This window comes from Suricata suricatta, chromosome 6 (assembly GCF_006229205.1).
Source record: "Suricata suricatta isolate VVHF042 chromosome 6, meerkat_22Aug2017_6uvM2_HiC, whole genome shotgun sequence".
NCBI lineage: Eukaryota > Metazoa > Chordata > Mammalia > Carnivora > Herpestidae > Suricata > Suricata suricatta.
The window spans coordinates 106596817-106609537 of record NC_043705.1 but is presented as its reverse complement, the minus strand read 5'-3'; the positions used below and the strand labels follow the sequence as shown (position 1 = coordinate 106609537).

The 12721-nt window shown below is 38.3% G+C and overlaps 1 protein-coding gene across 4 annotated transcripts in view; it reads right to left on the bottom strand.

Annotated features, from left to right (window-relative positions):
- The window catches only part of ZNF300 (zinc finger protein 300), a 47250-nt gene extending 36270 nt beyond the window's left edge, over positions 1-10980 (bottom strand). The window contains exons 1-6 of one of the 4 annotated variants that reach the window (XM_029943021.1): positions 10772-10973; positions 10397-10488; positions 9526-9653; positions 8825-8921; positions 7460-7586; positions 7122-7202 (exon numbers count right to left, since the gene is read on the bottom strand). In XM_029943021.1, coding sequence (XP_029798881.1) covers positions 7122-7202; positions 7460-7586; positions 8825-8839 — 223 coding nt within the window. In that variant the 5' untranslated portion in view covers positions 8840-8921; positions 9526-9653; positions 10397-10488; positions 10772-10973. Of the gene's footprint in view, positions 1-7121; positions 7203-7459; positions 7587-8824; positions 8922-9525; positions 9654-9826; positions 10296-10396; positions 10489-10771 lie in introns of those variants that run through there. The other 3 variants (XM_029943023.1, XM_029943022.1, XM_029943024.1) reach the window with 3 other exon arrangements.
- Positions 10981-12721: the final 1741 nt, after the last annotated feature.

The window sequence follows — 12721 nt, the reverse complement described above, 5'->3', positions numbered from 1 at the left end:
AACAGATGTCAGTAAACGCAAAAAAAAAAACCACATTTGTCAAAACCCAACATACTTTCATGACAAAAAAAAAAAAATCAAAAAATTAGGAAAAAAAAGAAATCCCTCAACTGGACAAAGGGCATGACAACCTATAGCTAATACACGTAACACTGAAAGACTGGACTTTTCTCCGTAAGATCAGGAATAAGACAAGGATGTTCACTCACTATTAAATTCAATACTTTACTGGAGGTTCTAACCAAGTTACTTAGAACAAGGAAGAAATAAAAAGCATCCAATGTGTGAAGGAATGTAAAACTATATTTGTAGGAGACAAAATCATTTATATAGGGACTCCTAAGAAATCAATGAAAGAACACTTAGAACTAACAATGAGTTGGGTGCCTGGGTAGCTCAGTCAGTTAAGCAACTGACTCTTGATTTCAGCTCAGATCATAATCTCACAGTTTGCAAGGTCAAGCCCTGCATCAGGCTCCATGCTGACAGCACCAAGCATGCTTGGGATTCTCTCTCCCTCTCTCTCTGCCCCTCCCCTGCTCATTCACATTCAAAATAAATGAAAACTTATATATATATATATATTTAAAAAAGGACCTGAGGCACCTGGGTGACTCAGTCAATTAAGCATCTGACTTTGGCTCAGGTCATGATCTTGTTATGGTTGATAGGTTTGAGCCCCACATCAGGCTCTGCACTCTCTCTCTCTCCCTCCTCTTTCTGCCCCTCCCATTTGCATGTTTGCTCTCTATCTCTCTCTCAAAATACGTACATAAATAAGCTTAAAAAAAGAAAAGAAATAATAGAGGCACCCGGGTGCCTCAGTCAGTTGAGCATCTGACTTTGGCTCAGGTCATGATCTCACAGCTCATGAGTTCAAGCCCCATGCTGGATCTGTGCTGACAGCTCACAGCCTGAAGCCTACTTCAGATTCTGTCTCCGTCTCTCTCTCTCTCTCTCTCTGTGTCCTTCCCCTGCTCACACACAGTCTCTCTCTCTCTCAAGTATAAAGAAACATAAAAAATTTTTTAAAAGAAATAATGGATTTATTAGTAAGTTCTCAGAATACCGGATCAATATATAAAAATCAATTACATTTTCATACACTTTCAATGGATAATCCAAAAATGAAATTAACAAAAATATCCATTTATAATAGCATCGAATAGAATAAGATACTAAGAAATATATTTAACAAGCATAAAACTCATACTCTGAGAACTATTGTTGAAAAAATTAATGATCTAAATGAAAGGAAAAAAATTATATGCTCCCATTGATTGAAAGATTTAATATTAAGACAGCAATACTACTCAAATTGATCTAAAAATTCAACCAAATCCTTATCAGAACCTGTTATTTATTTGTAGAAATGGATACTCTTTATTACAAAATTCACATGAACCCTGAAGAGGTTTCCAGTCTTAGAAAAGAAAAACAATGTTGGAAGAATGACATTTCCCAATTTCAACACTTACTACAAGCAACAACAGTCAAGAGATGGGCACAGAGGCAGATATACAGATAAGCAGAATAGGAGAGTCAGACATAAACTCTTTCATTTATGGCTAATTGATTTTTGGCAAAGATGTCAAGACCGTTCAATGAAGAAAGAAAAATCACTTCAATAAATGGTGCTGGAACAAATTCATCCTATGAGGCCAGCATTACCCTGATTCCCAAAAAAAATAAAGATACCACACACAAAATAAGAGATCTACAGGCCAATATCTGTGATGCATATAGATGCAAAAATCCTCAACAAAATATTAGCAAACTAAATTCAACAATATATTAAAACAATCAAGTGGGGTTTATTCCCAGGATGCAAGGGTGGTTCAGTATTTGCAAAAAAAAAAAAATCAACTGATGTGTCCCATCAATAAGAGAAAGGATAAAGTCATATAATCATTTCAATGAATACAGAAAAAGCATTTGACAAAGTACATTTATTCATAATAAAAACCCTCAACAAAGTAGGTGCAGAGGGAACATACCTCAGCATAATAAAGGCATCATATATGAAAAATCCACAGCTAACATCATACTCAATGGGGAAAACCTGAGAGCTTTTCCTGTAAGGTGAGGAACAAGACAAGGACGTCCACTCTCGCCACTTTTATTCAACAGAGTACTGGAAGTCTTAGCCCTAGCAATCAGACAAAAAGAAATAAGAGGCATCCAAACTGGTAAGAAAGAAGTAAAACTTTCACTATCTGCAGGTGACATGATATACTATATATATACCAAAAACCCTAAAGACACCAAAAAACTGATGGAACTCATAAATGAATTCAGTAAGGTCACAGGATACAACATGAATGTACAGAAATCCATTGCATTTCTATATATTAATAATAAAGCAAAAATAAATTAAGGAAACAATCTCATTTACAATTGTATCAAAAATAATAAAAATATCTAGGAATAAACTTAACTAAAGAGGTGAAAAACCCTTATCCTAAAAACTACAAAACAATGAACAAAGAAATTGAAGAAGATACAGCTAAAAAGACATTCCACGTTCACTGATTAGAAGAGTAAGTGTTGTTAAAATGTCAAAACTACCCAAAACACTCTATACAAATATCACAATCCCTATCAAAATACCAACAACATTTTTCACAGAACTAGACATACAATCCTAAAATTTGTATAAAACCACAACAGACCCTGAACAGCCAAAGCAACCTTGAAAAAGAAAAACAAGGGGTTCCTGGGGGGCTTGGTTGGTTAAGTATCCAACTTTGGTTCAGGTCATGATCTCACAGTTTGTGGGTTCCAGCCCCGTGTTGGGCCCTTGACAGCTGGGATCCTGGAGTCTTCTTCAGATTCTGTATCTCCCTCTCTCTCTGCCTCTTCCCCACTCCTGCTCTGTCTCTCTCTCTGTCTCTGTCTCTCTCTCTCTCTCTCACAAAAATAAACATTAAAAAGATTAAAAAAGAAAAAGAAAAAAACAAAACTGGAGGGACCACAATTCCAGGCTTCAAGTTATATTACAAAAAAACCCAGTATGGAACAGACACATAGATCAACAGAACAGAATACAGAGCCAAGATATAAACCCACAATTCTATGATCAATTAATCTTCAACAAAGGGGCAAGGGGAAAAAGACAGTCTCTTGAACAAATGGTGTTGAGAAAACTGGACAGCTACATGCAAAAGAATGAAAATGGATCACTTTCTGAAACCGTACACAAAAATAAACTCAAAATAGATTAAGGATCTAAATGTGAAACATAACATCATAAAAATCCTAGAAAAAAGCACAGGCAGTAATTTCTCTGACATCGGTCATAACAACATCTTTTTAAATGTGTCTCTTGAGGCAAGGAAAACAAAAGCAAAAATAAACTATTGGAACTACATTAAAATAAAAAGTCTGCACAGCAAAGGTAACAACCAACAAAACTAAAAGACAACCCATGGAATGGGAGATGTTGCAAATGACTTATCCAACAAAGGATTAGTATCCAAAATATATAAAGAATTTATACAATTCAACACCCAAAGAACGAATAATCCAATTAAAAAGGGCAGAAGACATTTGCAACTACATGGATGGAATTGGAGGGTATTACACTGATCGAAATTAGTCAAATATCGTATGACTTCACTCATATGTGTAATTTAAAATACAAAACAGATTAACTTAAGGAAAAAGAAGCAAAAATAATATAAAATCATGGAGGGGAACAAAACATAAGAGACCCCTAAATACAGGGAACAAACTGAGAGTTGCTGGAGGGGCTGTGGGAGGGGAGATAGGCTAGATGGGTGAGAGGCATTAAGGAAGACACTTGAGATGAGTACTAGGTGTTATACACAGGGGATCAATCACTGGGATCTAGTCCTGAAAACATTATTGCACTATGTGCTAACTAACTTGGATGCAAATTAAAAATAAATAAGTAACAGGGGGCAGAAAACATGAACATTTCTCCAAAGATGACATCCAGATGGCCAACAGACACATAAAAAATAAAAAGATGTCTAAAAATCACTTACTTGTCAGAGAAATGCAAATCAAAACCACAATGAGATATTACCTCACACCTGTCGGAATGGCTAAAATCAAAAGCTCTATGTTAACTAAAAGTTAAATAAAAAAAAAAAAAGCGGGGTAGGGGCTGAAGAAACAACAAATTGTTGGTGAGGATGTCAAGAAAAAGGAACACCTGTGCACTGCTGGTGGGAATGCAAGCTGGTGCACCGCTGTGTTCCAGAAGACAGTATGGAGGTTCCTCAAAAAACTAAAAACAGAACTACCCTATGATCCAGTAATCACAATACTGGGTATTTATCCAAAGACTACAAAAACACTAATTCAAAGGGATACATGCAGCCCTATGTTTATTGCAGCATTATTTACAATAGCCAAATTATGGAAGCAGGCAAAGTGCCCATCAACAGATGAACTGATACAGAAGCTGTGGTTTATATACACAATGGAATATTATTGAGCCACAAGAAAGAAAGAAATCTTGCCATCTGCAACAATACGTATGGATCTAGAGTGTAGTGCTGAACGAAGTAAGCCAGTCAGAGAAAGGCAAATATTGTCTGATTTCACTCATGTGGAATTTAAGAAACAAAACAAATGAACAAAGGAAGAAAACAAAGAAGAGACTAACCAAAAACAGACTCAACTATAGAGAACTGATGGTCACCAGTGGGGAGGTATGTGGAAGATTGGTGAAAAATAGATAAAGGGGATTAAGAGTACACTTATCTTGATGAGAACTGAATAATATACAGAATTTTTGGATCACTCTATTGTACACCTGAAAAAAATACAATACTATATCTAAGTATACTGGTATTAAAAAATAAAAATAAATAAAAACAAGTGTCATCATCAAAAGATAAATAAATAAATAAAATGGTGCTAGAACACCTAGATTGCCACATGCAAAAGAATGAAGTTAGACCCTTACTTCACACCATGTGCAAAAATTAATTCAGAATGTATGATATTTGCAAATTGTTTGTCTGGTTAAGAGACTTAAGTAACTCTAGGAGCTTCCAGCTTGGTGAACACACGGGAGGTGCTGGGAGAACGGTGCAGCTGGAGAGGGCACAGGAGCTCTGCCCCTCCCCCATACCTGCCCGAGGCCCCCCTCCCTCTGGGTGTTCCTGGGTTATACATCCTTTTACAGTAAACGGACAATCTAGGGAAAGCTCAGAAGAACCTTGTGAGTTCTCCAGGTTCCTCTTCCCCTGTATCAGTGACAAGCAGATGATGTTAACTTCACTCAATTTGGATTCTTGGGGGACCATGTGGAGCATCCCCCTGCCAAACTGTGTTGGATATGCAGCATGTAATGGAACCAAACACTTGTTGTGTTAAGGCACTGGCCTGTGGAGGGTAATTTGTAATACAGTATATCTAGCCTGTCCTAGTTAATACTAAAATCAGTACCAGTGGACAATAACAAAAAAGAACTCTATATAAAACACTTTATTTATATAAAGAACTTTACATAAAAGTTCCATATAGGTTCCATATAAGAATTTTATCTATATAAAGAATTCTTAAAACTCATTAATAAAAAGACCAATAATTAAAAATAGAAAAAGGATCCCAACAGATTATTTTGCAAAGATGATACATAATGGTAAATAAGGAAGTGAAAATATGCTCAACATAATTAGTCATCAGGGACCATTTTAGTTAAGCACAAAGTTGATACATGACCCAGCAATCCCATTCCTAGGTACATACTGAAGAAAAAATAAAACCTATGTCTACACAAAAACTTACGCATGAATGTTTACAGTAGCATTATTCATGCTTCCAAAAGGCAGAAACAGGCCAAATATCCAGTGACTGATGAATGGATAACCAAATGTAGTACATCCATATAATGGAATATTATTTGGCCAAAAAAAAAAATGAAGGACTCATGCATGCTATACTGTGAATGAACCTCAAAAACAGTATGCTAGCTGAAATAAGCCAGTCACAAAAGACCACATATTATATTATTTCATTTAAATGAAATACCAAGGGGCGCCTGGGTGGCTCGGTTGGTTAAGTGTCTAACTCTTGGTTTTGGCTCAGGTCATGATCTCACGGTTTCGTGGGTTTGAGCCCCATGTCACCGCTCTGTGCTGGTGGTACAGAATCCACTTGGGATTCTCTCTCTCCCTCTCTCTGCCCTCCCTCCTCCCACTGTGCCTCTCTCTCAAAATAAATAAATAAAACTTAAGACATTTAATAAATAAAATATCAAGAGTAGGCAAATCAACAGAGACAGAAAGTAGAATAGCGGTTCCTTAGGGCTGGGAGATGGGAAATGGGTGCGATAGCTAAAGAGTACAGGATTTCTTTTGTAGGTGATAAGAATGTTTTAAAACTGACTGTGGCAATTGTTACACATTATCTATGAATACACTAAATACCACTGAATTATTAACTTTGGGTCAACTGTAAGGCATATGAGTTATATCTCAAAGTTGTGTAAATAAAAATAGTAACAGAAAATTTCAGAGTACAACTAATGAAACTTTAACTGTCTGTATTCATACTGTGTATCCATTATATTCCATTAGTCCCAAATAAATATCTTTTATTGAAACAAGCCTAGCAAATTTCTGCCAGAAAAGCCACAATGATTCCTAACTCTAAGAATTTATACACTTGCATTCCTAGAGCCTGCCTTCGCCTTCCTCCTGCCTAACCCACACTTCAAATATACTTCAGAGTGGCTGGTTCAAGCTTGGAAAACAGGCCTTCTTAAGTTATGCCACATCTCTTTAGATTATAATTCTCATTTAACTCCTAAAACATTAACTATATTGCCCGTGCAATCTTCTGCATGAACTTTGAAGTTTTATTTTTCCACGTACAACCTATGTTCCTGAAAAGGAATTTCTTCTAGAAAGGCACTAAAGACATTATCGTTGAGTGAACCTTTGAGAAATTTTTCTTCTCTTCATGGCTCACTATTACTTACCAAGTTGTTGAAAACTTACTATGCGTTCAGCACATGAGCAAGAAGGATTAGGAACTGCCAACTGGGTGGAAGCCTAAGTCTCAGCCACCAGCCAATTAAAAACAAAAAACAAAGACACTGAGATTTCACTTCCCTGGACTCCCACCTGCCAGATCTTTACCTGATACGTCTCTCTTTATGATCCATGGTTCTTCCCCTTGTTCCAACTTGGAGATGACATCTGGTGTGGAGACTGGATGCCCTATTATGGAGAAATCAGAGAGGAATTGGGTTGACCGCAATGAAGACAAACAGGTGCTATTTTAGGAGCCCCACAATGAAGCTGTTCCTCAGCAGAGTAACAACCTGCTGGAGATGAGACTGGAGAGGGAATGAGTGGAGTACAGAGAGCACAAGATCAGTCATTACATATGTCAGGAACCCACTGAACTTGATGAAATGAGAACAGAGAGGCACCGGATCAGATGGTGCTGAGACATGTGGGGAAGCCATTCTTACCCAACGAGACCACATGGCTGAAGTTCTCCAGCATTACATCTCTGTACAGGGTCCTCTGGGCAAGGTCCAGCTGCTGCCACTCCTCTTGGGTGAAAGTTACAGCCACATCCTCAAATGACAACGGACCCTGTAATAGCATGCTCCTGTTCAATCGGAAGTGATCATTCTTGTTCTCACCATAGCATGCAAAACTATACGCCCAGTTCTACAGCACGCCTGTTCAGAGAAGTGATATAAAATTTTGTCTTTGGCTAAAAGAGTCAAACACATCAGAAGAACAGAAGAGCAAAAGAGACTTACTCACAAATGGGAATTCAATAAAGGCAGCATTTCAAATAAATAAATTGTTTGACTAATAGTACAGGGAAAAGTGGATAGTCATTCAGTTATCATAAGGTTGAGAATTTATGTTTTAAAAACAAAAGAAATAATTTCCAGATGGAGAAAAAAACCTAAGCATCGCAAATTACTAATACTAGTTAACCCAGAAGAAAGGGTATTTTAAAATCCCTTTAACTTTATAATTTTTTTTATATTTCTTAAGTGTTTTTTTACCAAGTAGGGATAATTCAGACTAGGACAAAAAAAATAGTAAAATGGTTCTATACATTGAAAAAAAATAGAGCAAGAACTGGCATTCAGTTGGGGAGCAGCCTCACAAACCCTAAGGCCACAGCAGAAGCTATAGAAAATCAGAGACCCCTGCACTCCAAATGTTTACCACAGAATAAGTACAGAACTGCCTACCTGAGAGAAATAATTATATTAGAGACAAATAGATACTCATAATTCCATCTTATCTAGGTTTTATCTCTGGATAAACTGTACCTTAGCACCTCCAAAGAATATTGCTATGGAGTTCAGCTCTAAATTTATAACTGTCCTCTAAAAAATATTTAAAGACACAACCACAAAAAACCTACTGATACATCATGCAGAAGTATAGGTCAGGACATCATCTATAGAAGACCCTCCACCCCACCAAATAAATTTCTTTTTTTCCTAATGGCAAGAATATTTCCATTAAAAATCCAGCTGATTTGTGGCGAATGCCAAATCATGTATATGATGTTCTCTACCTTTCCACTGTAGCTGCTAGAAAAGATCAAACAAATGTGCACTTTAATTTACACATTTATGTGAAACAGACATAACGTAAATATAGTAAGTATATTATATTTTATAGAACTTACACATAATAGATATGTGAACTCCACCAGTGGTTTTATGCAGTTCTATATATTACATAGTAACTCATTCCAAGTCTTTGTTCTCTACTCATTTTCCCTAATTCTAATCTCTAGCTTTCTGCGCTTTTCCACCTGATTATATGGAAACCAAGTACAAAATAAGCAAGCAACTCACGTGAGACCTGGTCATTTTCTGCTTCTCTTCCAAAAGAGCAGAAGTCTGAGGAATCAGGACTGAGATACAGACTAAGTCTCCAGGGGCCACTTACCATCTAGAAACAACCACCAACAGAAGTCAGATAAAAAAAAGACCACCCTGTAGAAGAAGGTCATTTGTTCCTTATAGAAGGGTCTGTGTGTACCATGTGAAAAAAGTCCTCCTGTGATTATAATATGATCACATGGAACATGTACAAGGTGATTTTTAATTGAATGAACACAGGTATTTCTGTTGACATAGAACACTTTAATGTTCTCCTTTGAACCAGCAATTCTATTTGCAATTCTATCTGTAAGACTCTATCATAGGATAATCACATATACATATGTATGCAAGATCTGACTACAGATGAAGCAGTTCTCTAACAGTAAGAATAGGAATTACCAAGCAGAAAACTAAGGAATGCACCCATATTCCCTAACACGAAAGCAGCCAGCAAAATCCTAAGAGTGCTTTCATATTTTCCCTGAACCCAGAATATTATCTTGCCAAGTCAATATTCAAAGATTAAAACTGCTGATTTTGTTAATCTTAACATGTTTTTTGCTTAAGATTTTATTGCTGATTTCCAATATGCAGTTGTCTATATAAGAAAATAGTGACAGATTAGAACCATTAATAAACAGGAATACAGTACAGTGCGGAAAGATACTTACCTGGTGAATTCTTCTCAATCCCAGGATGGATCATCCAGAGAAGGCTGACCTCAGTCACAGGAGGTGAGTGTTCCCATGATAGGCAGACCGTCTCATATGGGGTTATCCCAGGCTTTGTCAAAATAAACCTGGAAGGAAACAATCAAATAATTACGCTCCTCTTTGGGACACTGAGCTCTGAAACAAGTAAATAACAGGTGTTTAATAAAGGCTTGCTAATCAGAATGCAGAACAGTTTCAATAAGTAGGAAGAAACAGGGCTGAAATCACCCCTCATTTAAGTAAAAGAAAAAGCAGTTACCACATTTCAGAGCCGGCCTGGCACTCAAACTCTCCCATTTAACATAATTTCACAGAATCAGACAAGGCACTCGGTGACCATGATGGAATAAAATAAAAATAAGCCTTTTCTGAAGTCATGTCCGAACACAGACAAAACATCAACATTGTCCAATCCACAAAACACCCTCTCTCCTGGTTAACATGAGTGACTGCTACTTCATCACCTATTACAGCTTTAACTTCAGGTTGGTCTTTCCCCTCTCTAGATTTACTGAAATTCCCAAACACTGAATTACCCCACTTCCTCACAACATCCAATTCAGAGCAAGGTCCACTCCCATAGGCCCTCCTCAAAATCACCTTACATAAATCCTGTAAGTTCTTTGTAACACCCTCTTTCTGAGAAGCCCCCACTTTCCCCATTGTATAACTAGATGCTAGATGGAAACTAATTTGATAATAAACTACTTTAAAAAAAAAAAAAAACCCTAGATGCTAGAGCAATAAACCCAATCTATTCAACTACAGGGTGTTCCTGGAGGTCTTTGGCTAGAGAGAATTGACATAATTTAGATTTGTTTGGTCTTACATTCAAAGGATGTGTTCTGTGAGCGCATGAACGATGGAGGGAGATTGTGGTTTGAGAAATCACCTGAGAAGGGCCTTCAAGGTGGGGGCCACCTTGACCTGCATAAATTGTAAACTGAGGCTTTTCTCACTAAACCAGGACTGGCCTTTACCAGCCACTGGCTGCTTTAATGACTCCTACAAGTCACTGAATCACCAGAGGCAGAAATCCCAAATTCCAAAGAGCACACAACCCCCCATCGCAAGACTAGCCATACAGGTCCACAAGTCATTGGCCACATGGACACTCCAAAAGCGCACAGACCTGCCATCCTGACAGACAGCTCTCCCTATTACTGACCCCTACATGCATGTACCCAACACTCATCACACAGACCTGCCATCAGACTCCATAGACCTCCAGTTACTGACCCTCGCAGACGCCCTCCTCCAATATCAACCCCAGACTTCCTCATGACTAAACCCATAAACCCCACTACTACTCCCAGCTCCATTATCAGGTCCCGAAACGTCGGTCACCATTTAACCCAGGACAGTTGTCACAGATTAACGTGGATTGGCCAACTCTCCCGCTTCCTGTCTCGGTGAGCAAAGCGCAGGGCTCCCGAGCATGCGCCCAGCTGTACTGTGTGGTTTTGCCCACTCGGCATCCTCCGCGGCTTTGTTCAGGAGGCAAGATGGCCTCCCCCAGGCTCTGTGTCTCACTGTGGAAGCCGCCATCTTGAGAGCCTGTCAATTCCGTACAAGAGGAGGAATTTGGGTTTTTTCCTAACCCGAGTTTGGATTGTCATTGTGGCGGCGAGAAGAGCGGGCAAGATGACCTAAAGGAAGATTATACAAAGCAGTGTGGTGCAAAGTTTTGCAGAGAGCTCTTAAAGGAGAATTGAGGAAGAAGGTGCAGTGATACTGTCCTTTACTGGAAGACTAACTAGGGAAAGAAGAATTTTGGAATGGTGCAATCCTTTTGCTGGGATTCTACTTAAAAATGCTGATAAATGGTACAGTCCTGTACAGGGGATTTCCACTGAGGCACAGCGGGGCAAAAGTGATGGAAGGGTTCATGGGGGCAGAGAGGGGTCATAAAACTACTAATTATGCTTAAAAAAAATGCCAAGGAATTGCCTAGGGGCAATTACCAACGACTACAGTAATATGTTTCGGGGACTGTCTGATGAAAAAAAAGAAAATTGAGACAGTGAAGAGACTGAGGCACAAAATAAAGGAGAATCTCAGGAACAAAGAATGGAGACTAAGGGAAAAGATGAGGGGGGGGTCGGTAATGAGAGACCAGGTCTGAGTCTGAGACGGGAGAATGCTGAAAAGGAGACTAAAAGGGATAAAAAGCATACTGAATGAGTGGAAGGGGGAGACCTAGGTAGGGTAATGAACCCTCTAGGTTTGTCAGAATGTCCCAGGAGATCCTTCCTGTGGACTTCAAAGGTCTCAATTGGAGGAGATAGGTGGGAAAAGTTGAGGGAAAGTGCAAAACCTATAAGGTAACCTAAAAACTAAGGCAGTGAGCAACAAAGTTTTTATTTTTATTTTTTAAATATAATTTATTGTCAAGTTAGCTAACATAACAAGTATACAGTGTACTCTTGGCTTTGGGAGTACATTCCCATACTTCATCGCTTACATACAACACCCAGGCTCATCCCAACAAGTGCCCTCCTCAATGCCCATCACCCATTTTCCCCTCCCCGCTACCCTCCATCAACCCTCAGTTTATTTTCTCTATTTAAGAGTCTCTTATGGTTTGCTTTCCTCTCTATTTGAAACTATTTTTTCTCTTCCTTTTCCCCATGGTCCTCTGTTAAGTTTCTAATCATCAAGACAGTATGGTATTGGCACAAAAACAGACACATAGACCAATGGAATAAAATAGAGAACCCAAAATTGGACCCACAAATGTATGGCCAACTAATCTTTGACAAAGGAGGAAAGAATATCCAATGAAAAAGAGACAGTCTCTTTAGCAAATGGTGCTGGGAGAACTGGGCAGCAACATGCAGAAAAATGAAACTGGACCCCCTTTCTTACACCACACACAAAAATAAACTCAAAATGGATGAAAGACCTTAATGTGAGACAGGAAACCATCAAAACCTTAGAGGAGAAAACAGGCAACAACCTCTTTGACCTCAGCCATAGCAACTTCTTGCTTGATAAAACTCTGAAGGCAAGGGCAATAAAAGCAAAAATGAACTACTGGGACCTCATCAAGATAAAAAGCTTCTGCACTGCAAAGGAAATAATTGACAAAACCAAAAGGTAACCAATGGAATGGGAGAAGATATTTGCAAAGGACGTATCAGATAAAGGCTAG